Genomic DNA, 15,855 nt, shown 5'->3' with positions numbered 1-15,855 from the left:
CCTGTGATATGGGGAATTTTTTGGCATGTCCATTTCAATACATCAGAATGTTGTGCTCCTAGTAATGAGTGCAGCTGATTCCCTGCAGTCTCATCTGCCTGTGTCTGCTGGTGACAGAGCCAGGATGGGATAAGGAAGGCTGCGTGGTGCTTGGCTTTTTCGTTTGTTTTTTGGGCCTTGTCAAAACATTCCCAATTTGAAAATGGCTGCATTAGCCAACCCCATGCCCCAGCAGGGAGGAGAAATAACAAAAATGTGTTGACTCGAATGAAATGCAACTTTGATACTCAGCCCCATCAGACCTGGGGTTTGGTAGTCAGACCTGGGGTTTGGTAGTGCTGTTCCTGGGGCACCCTCAAGCACCCAGAATGTCCCTCGGGACACAGGCTGCACTCGCTCCTAAGTGCCTAGCACAAAAGCCCCTCCCAACTGCTTTTACCCTCCACGCCCAAAGGAGGTTCTTCACCACTGACCAGCTGTGTGACCTCAAGCAAGTGACCTATCTGTCTGTGATTACACTGATCCTACTGAGTTTTGTGTGGGTGAAAGGAAATAATCATAAGGCCTAACAGAAGGGTTCAATAAACTCAACTTTCCTCCCATCTTGCACGTCTTCTTCCCTCACTAGAGCCCAACGCTGGCCTGGGGAGGCAAGCAGGGTTAGTGTTCTGTTCATTTTCTAGATGGGAAGACCGAGGCTCAATGAGTATAAGTCCTTCCTGGGTCACAGAGTAGCCACTTGACTGATCAGCTCGATCTGCATCCAACCTTGTCCTTCCTTAATCCACACAGTAGCTAGAGTGGTCTTTCTAAAATCCAAGTCAGACCATGTCGCTCCCCTGCTTCAAGCCAATCCATGCTTCCCACTTGCCGCTCAAAGCCCTTCACTCAGCCCTCAAGGCCCTTCTCAGATCCAGCCCTGCTCCTTCTCCAGCCATGACCAACCTCGCGTAGTTTCATGAAGGTGGCATGCTTGCTCTGTGTTCCCTTTGCCTGGAACCCCCCTCCTGCCTCCTACTGCCCAACTCTCACTCATTTACCAGGCTTTGACTTGACCCTTCCTTCCTCAGGGAAGTGGATCTGGGCCTCAGGGAGGAATCTGAGCTTCCACAGCCCGTCCCCTCCACCCAACACAGAATTATCAGGAGTCCTGTCTGCTTCTCTGTCTCTCTCACAGGCTCCAAGCTCCTCAAGGGAAGCTCGGTCTCATTCACAGCCACAGCCACGTGCCAAGCACAGGCCTCACTTGGGATCAGCAGGGTCTCAAATCTCGCAGAAGCAGGGTCTCAAAGCTCAGGTTTCCCTCATTGCTTCTGCCCAACCTGCTCCCTGTTCCTCCCCCAACTCCATTTCCTAGCAGGGCCCCCTTACCAGGCCACCCGGGACATGGCGTAGGTGACGCGGCAGGTTTGGGTTCCCCCGAGGAAGGAACCCATGCCCACGGTGTAGGCGCCCATGTTCTCAAAGACCAGCCAGTCCCCTACGTGTAGTTGCGGCAGCCACAGGCCCTCAGCTACGCAGTCACAGCCATCGACCACCGGGCCCCACAGGCTGCTGCTGTGCAGGGGCTGCTCTGTAGACGGTTTCTGCAGAAGAGAGGATGGCCACATTCAGTTTTCCTGAGCATACCGTGCACAGCCCTCCCTCAAAGGCCTTTCACAGCCCCCACAGCCAATAGGATAAAGACTAAATGGGCCCCCTGGCCTGGCATTTAAGGCCCTCCCACGTCCCTGCATTCATTACCTCTTATACTCTGAAGCCACAATGCTTGGTCTTAAATTCAGGCTCCAGCACTTGCTAGCTGTGTGACCTTAGGCAAGATTTTTAATCCCGCTGTACCTCAATTTGCCCCCTTATAAAATGGGAATAATAACAGCACCTACCTCACAGGGTTACTGAAAAGCTAAATGAGTATATATAAAGCATTTAGAACAGTGTCTGGCACATGGCGAGGATCCAGTAAGACAGCACTCTCATTGTTACTGTTGTTATGGCTACCACCTCTCTGTTTCAGTCTTCCCTAGCTAATCTGCCACTGTCCACACCTCTACAGCCCTGCTCCCTTCCTCAAATCCAGCTTGTCCCCTGGGCCCAGCCCTGGGGTACCCTCTTCCATGAAGGCCTCCCAAATCCCTTTATTCCATGAAACGCCTGGTCACAGGAGCCAGAATACACAAATGAGTTACACCCACCCTCCCACAGGCTCTCAGGTAAGGAAGACAGGACTCCAACAGGTTGACCTGGCAGGGGCCCCCATGGGGTAGATATAATTATTCCCATTTCAGGAAAACTGAGGCTCTGAGAGGTTAAGTGACTTGCCCAAAGATACAACTACCGATCACACTAAATTAAAAATTGTCATAAATTACTTCCAAATCCAGAAAAGAAATCTGTAACACCGACCATTTGCAGATGACCAAGATATCAATGCAATTTGTCACAATATGGGGGATCCTACCACGAAGGTCCTAGAGGAGCAGTCATGCCTGAAAGATGGACATGAGTGAATCCTGAATGTGCCCTCTGTGGCCGGCCCCTCACTCCACTTTCTGCTGCACTCACTGTGTTCCAGTTATTCTGGTTGCTCTGGGTTCTGCAGGTGAACCCTGCTTCCCTTCCCCCACCCTTAGCCTTCTCCATGCTATTCCTTGAGGCCCCAAACTTGCCAACTTCTAATTTTTCTTTAGATCTCAGCTAAAACATTCTCGTGGAAACCTTTCGTAAAACTCCATGCATGCACTCCCAAGTTTTGCCTTCAGAGCATTTACCATAATTTATAATTCGGTATTTGTGAAATGTATCTGCTCAGACCTGTTCTCCCTCTCAGACTATAAATTCCATGAGCTCAGAAATCATGACAGTCTTCTTTGCCCCCATCTCCTCTATGTCTAGCATTCTGGCACACAGTAGGTGCTTTCTGAATAACATCTTTTGAATGAATAAATGGGAAATACATGAGTAATGAAAAAGAGAAAGAGCAAGAAAGAAAAAGAAGATAAGAATAGAAGTCATCCAAAAGCCTAGAAGGAGGCAGCAGAGAAGACCAATAGAGGAAAAAGGAAAGGCGTTTCAACACCTTAGGCAGCAGCAAGAATGAGTAAAACTAAAAGAAAAGCCACAGGTTCCACAAGCGGAAATAACGATCACATATTTGATAAAAAGTTAATTAATAAGCCACTAGTCTCATTAATAAAAACATGCATAAGTTGTTAAAATCAATAGTGAGAATTATCCTATATTCATTCATTTAGTCACGCATTCAACAAATACTTATTGAGCACCTACTATGTGCCAGGCTCTGACCTAGAAGATGGGGATGCACCAGTGAACACACAAAAAAACAAAGTTCCTGTGCTCAGGAAGCTCACATTCTAGGAAAGGAAGACAAACAAATATATTCTTGTTCATATAAAAACCATCTTGTTTATAAGCTTTTTTTGTTAATGAGTAAAAATCTCCATTGCTCTGAATTATTTCCCTTAGCTTCAATCATTAAAAAACATTAAGCTAACTTTTAAAGATGGTAGGAGCGGGGATGCTATATAAATGTACCAACAAGGGTCCTTGAAAAAAGAGGTTTCAAATGTTCCACTACAATAAAGCGGTAAAAAAAAAAAAAAAGTCACCCTTGATTTGTAAGTTAGAGTCTCTCACTTCTTATTCATGGTATAAACAACAACGACAAAAATAAATGGAGAAAAGATTTTTAAACTTCACAGGAAATAATGCAAAGCTACCCTTTTGTTATTTAAAGCCATTTTAAAAAAAGGGAAACAAAAAAGGAATCTGCAAAATACATATTCCATAAGCATGTAGCAAGAGGCTTGTAAGTCTCAGCTCTGTTTATAAGTTCCAAAACTGAGTGGACATGGACAAACACCTGTAAAAATACAAAATACCCAGTCTACTACTGGGCCTCCTCTATGAGAGAGGGCAGGGGGTTCCTAGTTTACAAAGCATGCCCACCACTACATCACATGTCACCTGGAAGGCTGTTGCAATTCCCATTTTACAGATGAGAAAACTCAGAGAGAGGTAGTGACCTGCTCCAGGTTCTGGAGGGAGTTAGTATCAGAACTCTGAGAACTCTGAGTAGTCCCAGACAAGAAGTCTCATAGCTGCACCCAGCTGGCTGCCTTTCTTAAAGAGGCCCAAAATGTGAGCGGATCCACAGAAGAAACAAGGGCAAACAATTGAAATGGCCCATGGCCCTGATGTAATTCCCCAACTTTTAAAGAATAGATCAATAATTCCCAAACAACATAAAGTGTACAAAAATATTTTAAAACAACAACAAAAAAATATTTTAAAACAAAAAGGAAAAAAAAGAGGACAAAAACATATGGTCAAAATCTCACTTGTGGACATATAGGCAAAAATCCAAAATGAAACTTTGGCTAACTAAATCCACACTTATAATCAAAGAACAATCTTCAATCATCAGATAATTTATCCTTAAAATAGAAGGCGAGGACAATATGGTTTTATCATGGTAAATAAAGATCTACAATTCAAATTTAATTTTCTCAAAACACATCATCAAAATGGCATTCATTAGCCTAGAGCATCTATTCTTGATTTAAACTGCAAATAAAACAAAACACCAAAATGAAGAAAGAGTATTTTAAAATGACGCAACTCTAACTTAATGAAGATACACTAGAATGGCCTCATTTCAGAACCAAAACAACCTTAATTTGAGTTCAGTCCCCTCATTTTCCAGATGACAAAATGAGAGAAACAAGGCTCAGAGAGATTAAATAACTTGCCTAATGTTACTCAGCTAGTATATGGCAGAGCCAGGACTCAAACCCATGTCTTCTGATCCAAGTCTGAGACTTTCTGTCATCATTCCTATTTTATATATCATGAGAAATGCTGGCAATAGCTATTAGAAAAAAAGAAGAGAAACAAAAAGATATAATATAGAGAAAATGAAGGAATAAAATATCACATTGCAGATAACATGTTTGCCCACCTGGAAAATCCAAAGGGGAGAGGTCTAATTTTTAGAAGAAATCAATTAGTTTCAGCGTGCAAGCCAGTGTCTCAGCTCAAAAACACAGGGGAATATACTCACAATAGTAATAAAAGCATTAAGTTATTAAATTCTTGGATGTACTTGGGCCACAATAATACTTATTCAAAGAAAATAATAAAAACTTAATGGGAGAAATAAAATATAAGACCCTCAGCTAACTGGAAAAATTTAGTAAAGCAAAAAAGAGAATTCTTCCCAATTTAATAAATAGATTAAAAAAACTACTTCTAATTAAAACCCCCAAGAGATTTTTCTAAATGTTAGAAACAATATGATAAAGAAAAAATGGGAGCCTATCAAAGGATATATTAATAAGCAATGACAGACTCAAACTTTTGTTAAATATTTTAACTCATACAAAAGAATATATGTATCATGTGCAAGCTGTAGGGAATGATAATAAAATGAATATCTGTGTCCCCACCACCCAGCTAAAGAAATATAAAATTTCCAGTATCTTTGAAACTCCTATGTGGCCCACTCCAATGACATGCCCCTTCTCTAGCCCCTCCAGAGGTAACCCTTATCTTGAATTTTGTTTTCATTATTCTCTTGCTTTACTTTGTTTTCCATGAGTATACCTAACCTTAAACAATATGGAATTTAGTTTTGTACACTTTTGAAATTTATGTAGATGGAATTATAGAGTATGTAATTTCTGCAACTTGCTTCTTCATTGTTGAAAATTACATTCCCAAGATTCACACAATTGATGCATATAGCCAGAATTTGCAATATACTGCATAGAATCCATTATATGGAATGCACTGTAACTTATTTATGTATCACCTTACCAACAAACATAAGGTAGTTTCCAATGTTTTATATTATAAAAATTGTTCCTGTGTACAATCTTATATATCTCCTCAAACACATATGCCAAGAGCTTCTTTACAATATATACCTAGGAACTTGCCAAAAGGTATACACATATTTAACTTTATCTGAATAATGCCAAAGTAGTTTTGCCAACCTCCACCTAGCAGTGTCTAAGAGATCCAACTACTCTATATCTTCACCAACACTTGATACTGTCATGCTTTAAACTCTTTTCTATTTAGTCAGTATAAAATGGTCATTTTCATTTCAATTTGCATTTCCTTGGTTACCACTGAGGTCGAACACCTTTTCATCTTGTATTTGGTTTTCCTCTTCTATGAACTGCCAGTTGAAATCTTCTGCCCCTATTTCTATTGCTTTGTATTTCATATTGCTTTTTTCTTAAGATTCTTATTTGTCTATTTCTTAAAGAATCCTTCATATAATCTGTCTACTAATCCCTTATCAATGATATATGTGTTTCAATATTTTCAACCACTTCGCGATTGCCTTTTGCTAACAGATGAACAGAAGTTCTTCTCTTTAATGTTGTCTTTTTCTTTTTGGTTTTTAAGATGTTCTTCACTGTGCTTCCCTGTTCTGAGGTCAAATAGATATTCTCCTATACTGGTTTCTGGGATTTATATTTATGTATGGTGTGAGATAGAGATCTAATTTCTTTTTTTTTTTTTTTTTTTTTTGCATATGGACAGTCAGGTGTTCTAGCATCACACATTAAACGATCCCCACTGATCTGCTTTGCAAGTCCTGTCAAAACTCAAGTTTCCAGAAATCTGTGAGTCCTTTCTATGTTCTCAACTATGTTTTACTGGTCTATTTCTTTATGCAGGTGTCCAAACTAAAATATTTTAATTAGTCTCAACGTTAGAAATGACATTATTTCTGTTATTTTAGCGATTACTCTAGATACTCACATTATAACATGCACACCTAACTTCAAGTCTAAAATTAATCAATATCTTTACCTTCCTCTCAAAAAATTCCAAACCTTAATACAACAAGTTGCTATCCAGTGTTTTTATTCGATCTTATTTGTGACAGAGGCTGCTAGTTGCCTATCCCAGCAATTCTAATTCTCATTTTTTTGCTGGACACATGACAATCTAGAATAAAGACCAACTTCCCTTGCAGGTAGTTATGGCCATGGGACAAAAGCCTAAGTTTTATGTAGCTACTTTCAGGAAATTTCCTTAAAAGGCAACTGGCACATAGACTTCATCTTTTCTTTCCTAAATGTCTGGAGCTTCAATTTGTACCAACCAAGATGAGGGCAACAGGTAGAAAAAGGTACAGTGAGAAGCTATATGGTTTCACATGACTATGAAACCACAATACAGCTCTGAATTGCCTGCATCTAGACATTAACATGAAAGTGACACAAGCCTCTATATCCTGTTCAAGTCATGTAATTTGATCAGATGAAACTAATCATAACTGAAATCTCTTTTTAATCGCACAGATTACATGTTATTGGTGGTGGTGGTGGTGGTGGTGCTGGTAGCATTGGGGAAACGTAGATCCACCCCGTCTCTTATACACTGCTGGTGGGTTTGTCAATTATTACAACCACTTTGGAAAACAGTCTGGTATGAGCTCATAAATCTAAACCTTCGCATGCCCTATGCTCGGCAATTCCACTCCTTGGCTCATGTGTCACAGAGATGTTAGCAAGAATATTCACAGCTACGGTATTCACATAGGAAATACCTAGAAACAATCCAAATGAGAGTGGACGAATAAGCTGCAGCATATTCACCAACAGAGTATTATACAATATAGTCGAATGAGCTGTAGAGACAGACAGCAGTATTGAGGAAACTTAAGACTGTGATATTAAGGTTTTGAAAAAGTCCAAAAAGGTTATATACATCATAACACCCTTTGTGTAAAGTAGAAAATAAGTAGAATAAATTATAAATACATTTTAGGAATACATTGGATGTGATAAAATGATAGGAAAGAAGACATACAGATGGTCAATAGGTATATAGAAAGATGCCCAATGTCACTAATCATAAGAGAAATGCAAATCAAAACCACAATGAGATATCATCCATACCTGTTAGGCTGGCTATTATCAAAAAAACAAAAGACAACATGTGTTGGCAAGGTTGCGGAGAAGTGGACCCTGGTGAGAATGCAAAATGGTGCAGCCACTATGGAAAACAGTATGGGGGTGACTCAAAAAATTAAAAATAGAATTACCATCTGATCCGGCAATCCCACTTCCGGGTATATGTCCAAAAGAATTGAAATCAGGATATCTAAGAGATATTAGCTCTCCTGTGTTCATTGCAGCACTATTCACAATTGCCAAAATGTAGAAAGAATCTAAATGTCCACTAACAGATGAATGGATAAAAAATATACGGTATGCACATCCCACGAGATATTATTCAGCCTTATAAAAAAAGAATCTTGCAATGTACAACAACATGGATGAATGTGGAAGATATTATGCTAACTGAAAAATGCTAGTCACAGAAGAACAAATACTACATGATTCCACTTATGTGAGTTAACTAAAATAGTCAAACTCACAGAAGCAAAGAATAGAATTGTGGTTGCCAGGGGCCAAGAGGAGGGGGAATGGGGAGATGCTAATCAATAGGCATAAAATTTCAGTTCTGCAAGATGAGTAAGTTCTAGAGATCCACTGTACAACACTGTGCCTTTGTACAAACACTGTATTATACACTTCTAAATCTATCAGCAGGGTAGAGCTCATATTAAGTGTTCTTACCACAGTAAACAAACTACATATATAGTTTTATATATAGTTATGTCTATACATAAAAGAAAAAAAACTATATGAAAAGACAACCCGAGTAGAAATAGTGGTTACTTTGCACGGGAAGAGACAGAGGGATGAGGTAGTAAATGGTAAGAATGCTTACTACACCAAAAAAAAAAGCCAAGACCTCCATTCCCATGAAGCATTTTTATCCGAAAACATTGGGAATCTATTGAACTCATTAAATCTAACTACCTAGTTTCAAAGAAACACAGGGCACTGAAAAACATTCAATTACACTGAAGGGAAATCACCACCCAGAAAAATTCAGAATGCAGGAAAATATAGGACCAACAAATTGGTTTCACCAACAAATAAAATATAATTTTAAAAAATGAGATTGGGGAAACCAATTGTTTGAGAGAGACAAATCAACCAAATGGAATGTATGGATCTTCTTTGGCTCCTGATTTCAGCAAATCAACTATAAAAACCATTTATAAGCCAGTTGGGGATATCTGAACACAGACTGGATGATGGGGGATACTATAGAATTGTTCAATTTTTAGTTTGATGAGAGTATTGTGATTTTTTTAAGTCCTTGTCATTTAGCAACACATACTAAAATATCTTTGAAGAAAATCTAATATTTGTTCTGTAGTTATTTTCATATTTTCTCTTGACACTGTTGTAGCTTGTATACTAATCTCTCTCTCTCTCTCTCTCTCTTCTCTCTCTCTCTCTCTCTCTCTCTCTCTCGTGCGCACACACACACACACACACACACACACACACACACACGTGTTTCTACCCAGCAGACCTCAGCACAATGCTTTGCGTATTGAAGGAACTCAACTATACGTTGAATTAAAAACAAAAACAAAAACGGGGCCAAGCATGCTCCAATGATAAGAAAGATACCTTTAACCAAGGATTATATTTAATACAACTTTATATCTGAGGTCCAAAAGCAAAGTTCCTGGGAGCAAAGAACAGGGGTGCAAAGCTGCCATAATGACTAATGAGAGAACCTTCGTTGGGAAAGAGGGCACAGAAACCCCCGGCCAGTCTGGGCCCCTCTGACACACTTCCAGCACAGGTGCAGCTAGCTTAGCACATGTGCTATCATTTATACAATGTCTGTCCCCACAACCAGACTGTGAGTCCCACTCTGGATATGGTCACATTACAGGACTCAGTAAGTAGTTGACAGCCCGAAGGAAAAATCCTCACCATCATCCAGAGAAGCAACACAGACCACAAAGAAGGTCAGTAACATTCTGGGGCCCAAGTCAGGAACACCAACTGGAGATTAATCAAAACACAGAAGTAGGGGGTAGGGGATGAGGGAGTGGGCTGGGACCATAGTCCTGCTTATCTATTCAGCTGATGAAGGGAATGGGGAGTGGGTCAGGGATGGCATATAACAGGAAAAGGGGTACTGGAAGGGGGAGGGGGACTGGGAAGCAGTTGTTGCCTGCTGTATAACCTGGGGCTTGGCTGGCCTAGGCTGGCCTGGTCCTTTCTGGGTGCAGTAGGATGTGGGATCCCACAGGAATGCAGGCAATGCTCGTGCATCACAGTAGAAAACAATTCCTGAGCACATCAGGTAGGCTTACTAGACAGGCATTCACATACCACCATATTTAACAACACAACTATGGAATGAGGACTCATCATGCTGGCGCCTGTAGGAGGGAAGTGGGGAGGGGCTCCCTGTGCCTGCAGCAGATGAGGGGCAGGAAGAGCTTAAAGAGGGGATGACACCGGGCCTTGAAAAACTAGACAGAATGGAAACGAAAGGGAAAAAAAACACTTATTGAAAGCTTGCGATGACCTAGGGGCTGGTTAGGCACTTAAATTCCCTCCCAGAAGAGCTACCGCACAAACAAAAGCCAGGAGGTGTGAAAATACAAAGTGTGTCTGATTGTCTTTCCCTTTTCTTCCCCTTAATCCAGGGCTGGATTCAGAAGGCCAGAAGAAATGTTTTGCCTATTATTGTTCCCTTGTTAATATGAAAAAAACTATTAAAGAGGAACTGTTTCTTTTTACTTCTAGGAATTTACCCCAGAGCAATGATTGAAGATGGATGTCAAGATATACTTACAATGTTCAAAAACAGGAAACCAAATGGCCAACCGCTTGAGTTAGATTGGTAAAAATACTCTGCAGTCATCAAAAAGCCTGTGTCAAATTAATGTCATGGAAAGAGCTACACACCCCATATAAGTGAAAAAAAGCAGTTTACAAAAACAATATGACCCTAACCTTATTGGGAAAAAGTATAATACATTTTTTTAAAGACAGAAAAGAAATCTAATGTTCAAAAAGTCCATCTCTATGTGTTGGAATTATGAGTGAGAACCTTCTTCATCCTTGTTGTCTACTTCCTACAATGAATATGTTTTACTTTTTAAAAATTAGATAACACACACAGAGTGTTGTTTAAACTCACCCACACAATTGAAAACAGGCCCCCGTGGGGTAGGCTCACCTTCTGCAGTACGGGGGCAGGGCAGGTGTTGTCAAACAGGACTGAGTTGAAGATTCCATACACGCCCTCATCCAGGTGGTATGCCATGGTCTTGGGGGCAGAACCAGTCTCCTCTGCAGGGAGGGGAGGGGTCAGGGGCAGGACAAGCAGCAAGGTGAGGGGGTGGGAGCATGGGGAGCCAGCACAGTGGTGGGCTCCACTGGGACAATGGGTGGTTGAAGTGAAAGCGCTGCCTCTTCCTTGACTATGGGCTGGTGATGTGAAGTTCACTGCAGCATTGGGAACACTCGCCCTTGCAACTGAGCAGCCCTGCCCAGGACACACACCTTACCTGCATCTGAGCCCCTCAATGCCCACCCCCAGCAAAGGCAGAAGAGCAGCCCACCCAAACTCAAGACCACATGAGATTAAGCCACTTGCTCAAAGGCACAAGACTGGGGCAGTGCATGAACTGGAACAAGAAGCCAGGTCTCCTGGTGGGACTAGATAGAACTATCCCCCAGATCTATAAAGGAGGCCAGAAGAATGCCATCCCAACACATACACACTTGCACACACACACACATTCTACCTGAAGCCTACCATCCCTCCATATGAATTCTTTCTGGGGAAGAGCACACAGACCCCAGGAGAGCCTGCCTGAGGGTCCTGGAGCAGAGCGCGAAACCCCAAGACCAGAGTCCCTGACACATCTCACTCACAGGGCTGCCAGGAGCACTGACCTATCTGGAAGGGCAGGAAAGAGCACTGACGTTGGCAGTGTGGGCAGAGACGCCTTGAGTCAACCCAGCCTGAACTTGAATCCCAGCACTATCCCTTATCAGCTGTGTGACCTTGGGCTGGTGATTCAACCTCTTCATACATACGTTCTGTCATCATAAAGTAGGCTTAGAGAAATGTATGTTGTCGTTAATTGTTTTCATGATATTATGAGACATATTGAGTGAGTAAGAGCCTGTGTTTAGGAGAGGAGACAAATATGGGGTCAAATGCAGGCTTTACTTCTTACTGGCCATTAAGCAATTCACTTGTATTAGGCTCTCAATTTTGTCTGTACAATGGGGTTAATAAAGTATCTATGCTCCCTAAGGTTATTTTGATCTTAATCTTCATAAAATATGAACATTCATAGAAAAAGAAGATGCTAAATAAGTGTCTTGGGGTTGAGGAGATTTGATTGTAAGTTCCTCTAAAGCAAGGATCTATTCTGTAGATTCCCCCACTCCCCAAAACCAGACCCTGCTCAGCCAGCCAGTCCCTAGCTTCAGGGAAAAACGGGGTTCCACTGCCCACCTGGCACCTACCCTCCCTGCCAGGCTGGTCCAGAAGAACCTCCTTCTTCGCAGTGATGCTGACTGCCAAGGTGAAGGCCGAGGTCACGTAGTAGCGCCCCAGCTTGGCAAGGATGTCCACGCCACAGCCCTCTGGGAAGTACAGGTCCAAGGCTGAGTTGATCACAGAAGCAATCTGGTGGTAGGAGGATGGGGGGACAGTTATGTTTTTGAAATGTGGGGTTTATGCTGAAGACTCACTACAGCCTCAAGTCTATTTCTTGAAAGCTTCTTTGATTTCAGGAAGAAGGACTTGGCAGCTGCTAAGGCCCCAGCTGGTAACTGCAGACAGCTGGCCAAAAAGGTAGGCGGGAGACAGAGCTGGATCAAACCCCTCGTGCCTGTGTAAATCACCCTTTCTCAAATGTCCCATGGTGGGAAGAGACACTTTTAAAGTAACACTTTAAAAAGTGTGGTACTCAGATCCCAGAGCTCTGATGGAGAACTCTGTTTTAGAAATAGCCAGTCTCTTAAGTAACACATTTTCTTTTACAAAAAAATTTCAGAAAATATGAAAAGGAAAAAGATCAAAATGACCCCTAATTCTATCATCCAGATTAACCTAATATTGTTAACTTTCTGGAGTAGTTCCTTTAATCATTTTTATTGTACAATATATACATGATAAGCCTTATACATGTTTTTATAATCTGTTTTACTCAATAGACTGTGAATGACTTCTCCATGTGAGTAAATGATTTATCATAAGGATGATCCATAATTTAACCAATCTCCAAGTGTTAGATGGACCAGGGAAGTCCACCTGACTTCTGTGATGAACAAAACTGCAGTGCTCATCTTTGAGGTTAATTCTTTGTGCCCATAGCAGACTATTTTCTTAGGGTCAGTTCCTAGATGTGGATATTCCAGGACGAAGCTTTTACTAAGGAGAAGCGACCCCTAGTGGTTGCAGTGGGGATCGAGATAACATTTTTCTTGATTTCATCTCACAGATGGGAAGGAGACAGATGGACTGGGAGTGGACAGAAGGTTGGCTTTTCCTTTCCTTGCCCACCCATTTGATTCCTCATCAGCCCACCTGAAGGTGAACAGGGAATATCTGGACTCTCAAAGAGCTTTTCGACATATGCAAATATGGCCTGGTTGAACCTCAAATATGTCCATGGGCTAGAGTCAGGCGAAGCTGGGTGTGCAGCCAGCTCTGTAGCTCACTCAGGAAGTAATGTAACGTTGATGAGCCTCATTTGCTCAGCTGTAACATGGGTTAATAATAAGATCCAGGTAAAGCACCAAGCACAGCATGTAGCACATAAGACCCACTCACAGTGGGCTCCCAATCTTCATTAAAACGCTCCCCGCCCTGCCCCCACCCCCACAGAGCACAATGAGACACTTCTGACCCCAGGGTTACCTCTTCGAATCTCACTTTGGCCCCTTCCACTCCAGGGAAGCTGCCACCCAGGTCCAGGATGTGCATCCTGTGGCCTAGCTCGGCACCCATTTCAAACACAAGCCGGGCGTCTGCGATGGACTGAGCATAGGCCTGAGGGTCAGGACAGCCACTGCCAACGTGAAAACTGGGAAGGAAGGAAGAGCCTCGGCTTACATTCAGGGCCCCAGGTGCCACCACCTCAGTGCCAGCCAGGAAAGGCACATTGGACAGGCACATCAAACATGCTGTCCATCTGACAGATGTAATGACGGAGAGCCTAAGAGGTTAAATGTGTTCCCAAGGACCAAGCGGCAAGTAAGGAGTGGACAGGAGACGAGGTCTAAGGTCCCTTGGCACTTGGTGCCTCTGCCATCCCTCCATTCTGCCCCTGCCATGCCTCCATCTCTGGCGTGAAGGCTGGGATCCCAGAGTCAGCCAGACGTAGATGTGCCCTTCCGTCAGCAGTGTGGCCTGTCTGGCCTTTAGTTCCCCTGTCTGTAAAGTGGAGATAAGACTTCACAAGGCAGTGGGATAATGCATACGAAACGTTTAGCACAGGGCCTGGCATACTGGTACTATGTACAGAATGAAGGAAAGCTATGGTGTTAGGTCATCACTACTACTCCCTCCACATCCCAGCAAGGAGAGAAGCAGGGCAAAGGTGTGGCCTACAGGCAGGTAAGACTCCTGCAAAGCCAGATCCTTCCTGGAAACTTCTGGGACAAGCCCTGGTGGCTGTGGGGTTGGGGCAGCAGGACACTCCAAACTTTCTTTCCAAAGAGAGGAAACTCTCAAATAGCACAATTCCAGGCCCAGGACCAGGCCCCCCTCGAAGGCCATGGGGGAGGACTCATACAGAACTGATGAAACGTTGGGAAGGAGGCAGTGGGCCCAGCATGGGTGGGGATGGTGGGGCTTCCAGGCACTCACCTCACACCTACCACGTCTACATGGCTCTTCTTGGCATTTTGAAGCAGGTGTCTGCAGGATTTCAGTGACGCTCCAAAATTGAGGCTGAGGTGGCTCAAGGAATGGGAGTCATTGGTGGCAATGCACAGAACCATCCTGAGGAGACACACAGGGCACCTCCGCTGGGTGGACTCCTCCTCCCCACCCCAACCACTTCTCTGAGTCAAAGGGTGTGAACGTGCATGGCTCAGAGCTGCCACACTCCACAGGCCCCCCCGACCTCTTCCTCTCCCAGGACAGCCAGCCAGTCAGCCTCTAAATCCTATTCGATCCATCCTCTAAACATCCCTGGACCCCTGCCCTGGTCCTAACCTCACCGGTTCTCCCCTGATCAGCCTCTACACCAGCCAGACTTTTCCAACTTTTTTTGTATGAAGAGAAAGATTTTTTAAACACAGTCTTATTGAGAACCCCAATATCATGTAAAATATGCAAAATGCAAGCTACTTTGGGTGAGTCAGAATGGCCCACCTCTTGGCCTCCCTTTCACCCCAAGGCCACTCCCTGGAATGCCCCGGGTGTCAAGTGACCACATGAGAGCCTCAGTCTGAGCAAATCGTCCAGCCCTGACCCCTTGCAAAGCCCATTTGCATCAGGTCCCTGCCCCATGACCAGCATCACTCACTGTCTCCCTCACCCCTCGCACATGGTATGTTCCAGCCACACCAAATTTCTGCTTATCCCTCAAACACCCCATGCTATTTCCAGCCTCCGTGTGTTTGCTTATGCAGTTCAATCCGATCCACTGTTTGTGCCCTCCCCAAATTCCATTCACTACTCAAGGCCCACCTCAAACGTCACCTTTTTCGTGAAGTTTTCCTGACCACCCCGTCTTGTTCTCTCAGCCATGACTTTGACCTTCATAACGCCGTGGGCTTTGCTCTGCCTGGGCTGTAATCAGTTATTTCTGCCTTTGTCTTAGTCGGTCCTTGGCTTCCTGGGTCCAGTCCAGGAGTGCCTGCCCCAACCGCCTGGGATGTGGCCAGGTTCAGGTCATGGTCCTCAGTTGTGAATCCACTCCTCCCACCCCCTCCACCTCCCCACGAGCGGCTC

At 43.3% G+C, this 15,855-nt stretch overlaps 1 protein-coding gene and 1 long non-coding RNA gene across 7 annotated transcripts in view; one reads left to right on the top strand and one right to left on the bottom strand.

The window, feature by feature from the left end:
* Positions 1-15,855, bottom strand: part of AZIN2 (antizyme inhibitor 2) — a 28,443-nt gene that overhangs the window by 2,422 nt on the left and 10,166 nt on the right. For 4 of the 5 annotated variants that reach the window (XM_011357899.2, XM_023529334.1, XM_023529335.1 and 1 more), the window contains 5 exons: positions 14,764-14,898; positions 13,813-13,978; positions 12,414-12,576; positions 11,110-11,222; positions 1,372-1,586 (listed from right to left, as the gene is read on the bottom strand). In XM_011357899.2, the coding sequence (XP_011356201.1) occupies positions 1,372-1,586; positions 11,110-11,222; positions 12,414-12,576; positions 13,813-13,978; positions 14,764-14,898 (792 nt within the window). Of the gene's footprint in view, positions 1-1,371; positions 1,587-11,109; positions 11,223-12,413; positions 12,577-13,812; positions 13,979-14,763; positions 14,899-15,273; positions 15,844-15,855 lie in introns of those variants that run through there. The other variant, XM_023529337.1, reaches the window with a different exon arrangement.
* On the top strand, positions 9,366-10,797 carry LOC111738203. Of its 2 annotated transcripts, none has more exons than XR_002779762.1 (2): positions 9,366-9,883; positions 10,674-10,797. It is a non-coding gene; the product is annotated as an uncharacterized LOC111738203 (long non-coding RNA). The 2 variants fall into 2 exon arrangements; XR_002779761.1 differs by having other exon boundaries at positions 9,366-10,532.

Source organism: Pteropus vampyrus, unplaced genomic scaffold, assembly GCF_000151845.1.
Source record: "Pteropus vampyrus isolate Shadow unplaced genomic scaffold, Pvam_2.0 Scaffold36, whole genome shotgun sequence".
Classification (NCBI taxonomy): domain Eukaryota; kingdom Metazoa; phylum Chordata; class Mammalia; order Chiroptera; family Pteropodidae; genus Pteropus; species Pteropus vampyrus.
The sequence above is the reverse complement of the archived record's forward strand: the minus strand, read 5'-3'. Positions and strand labels throughout refer to the sequence as shown.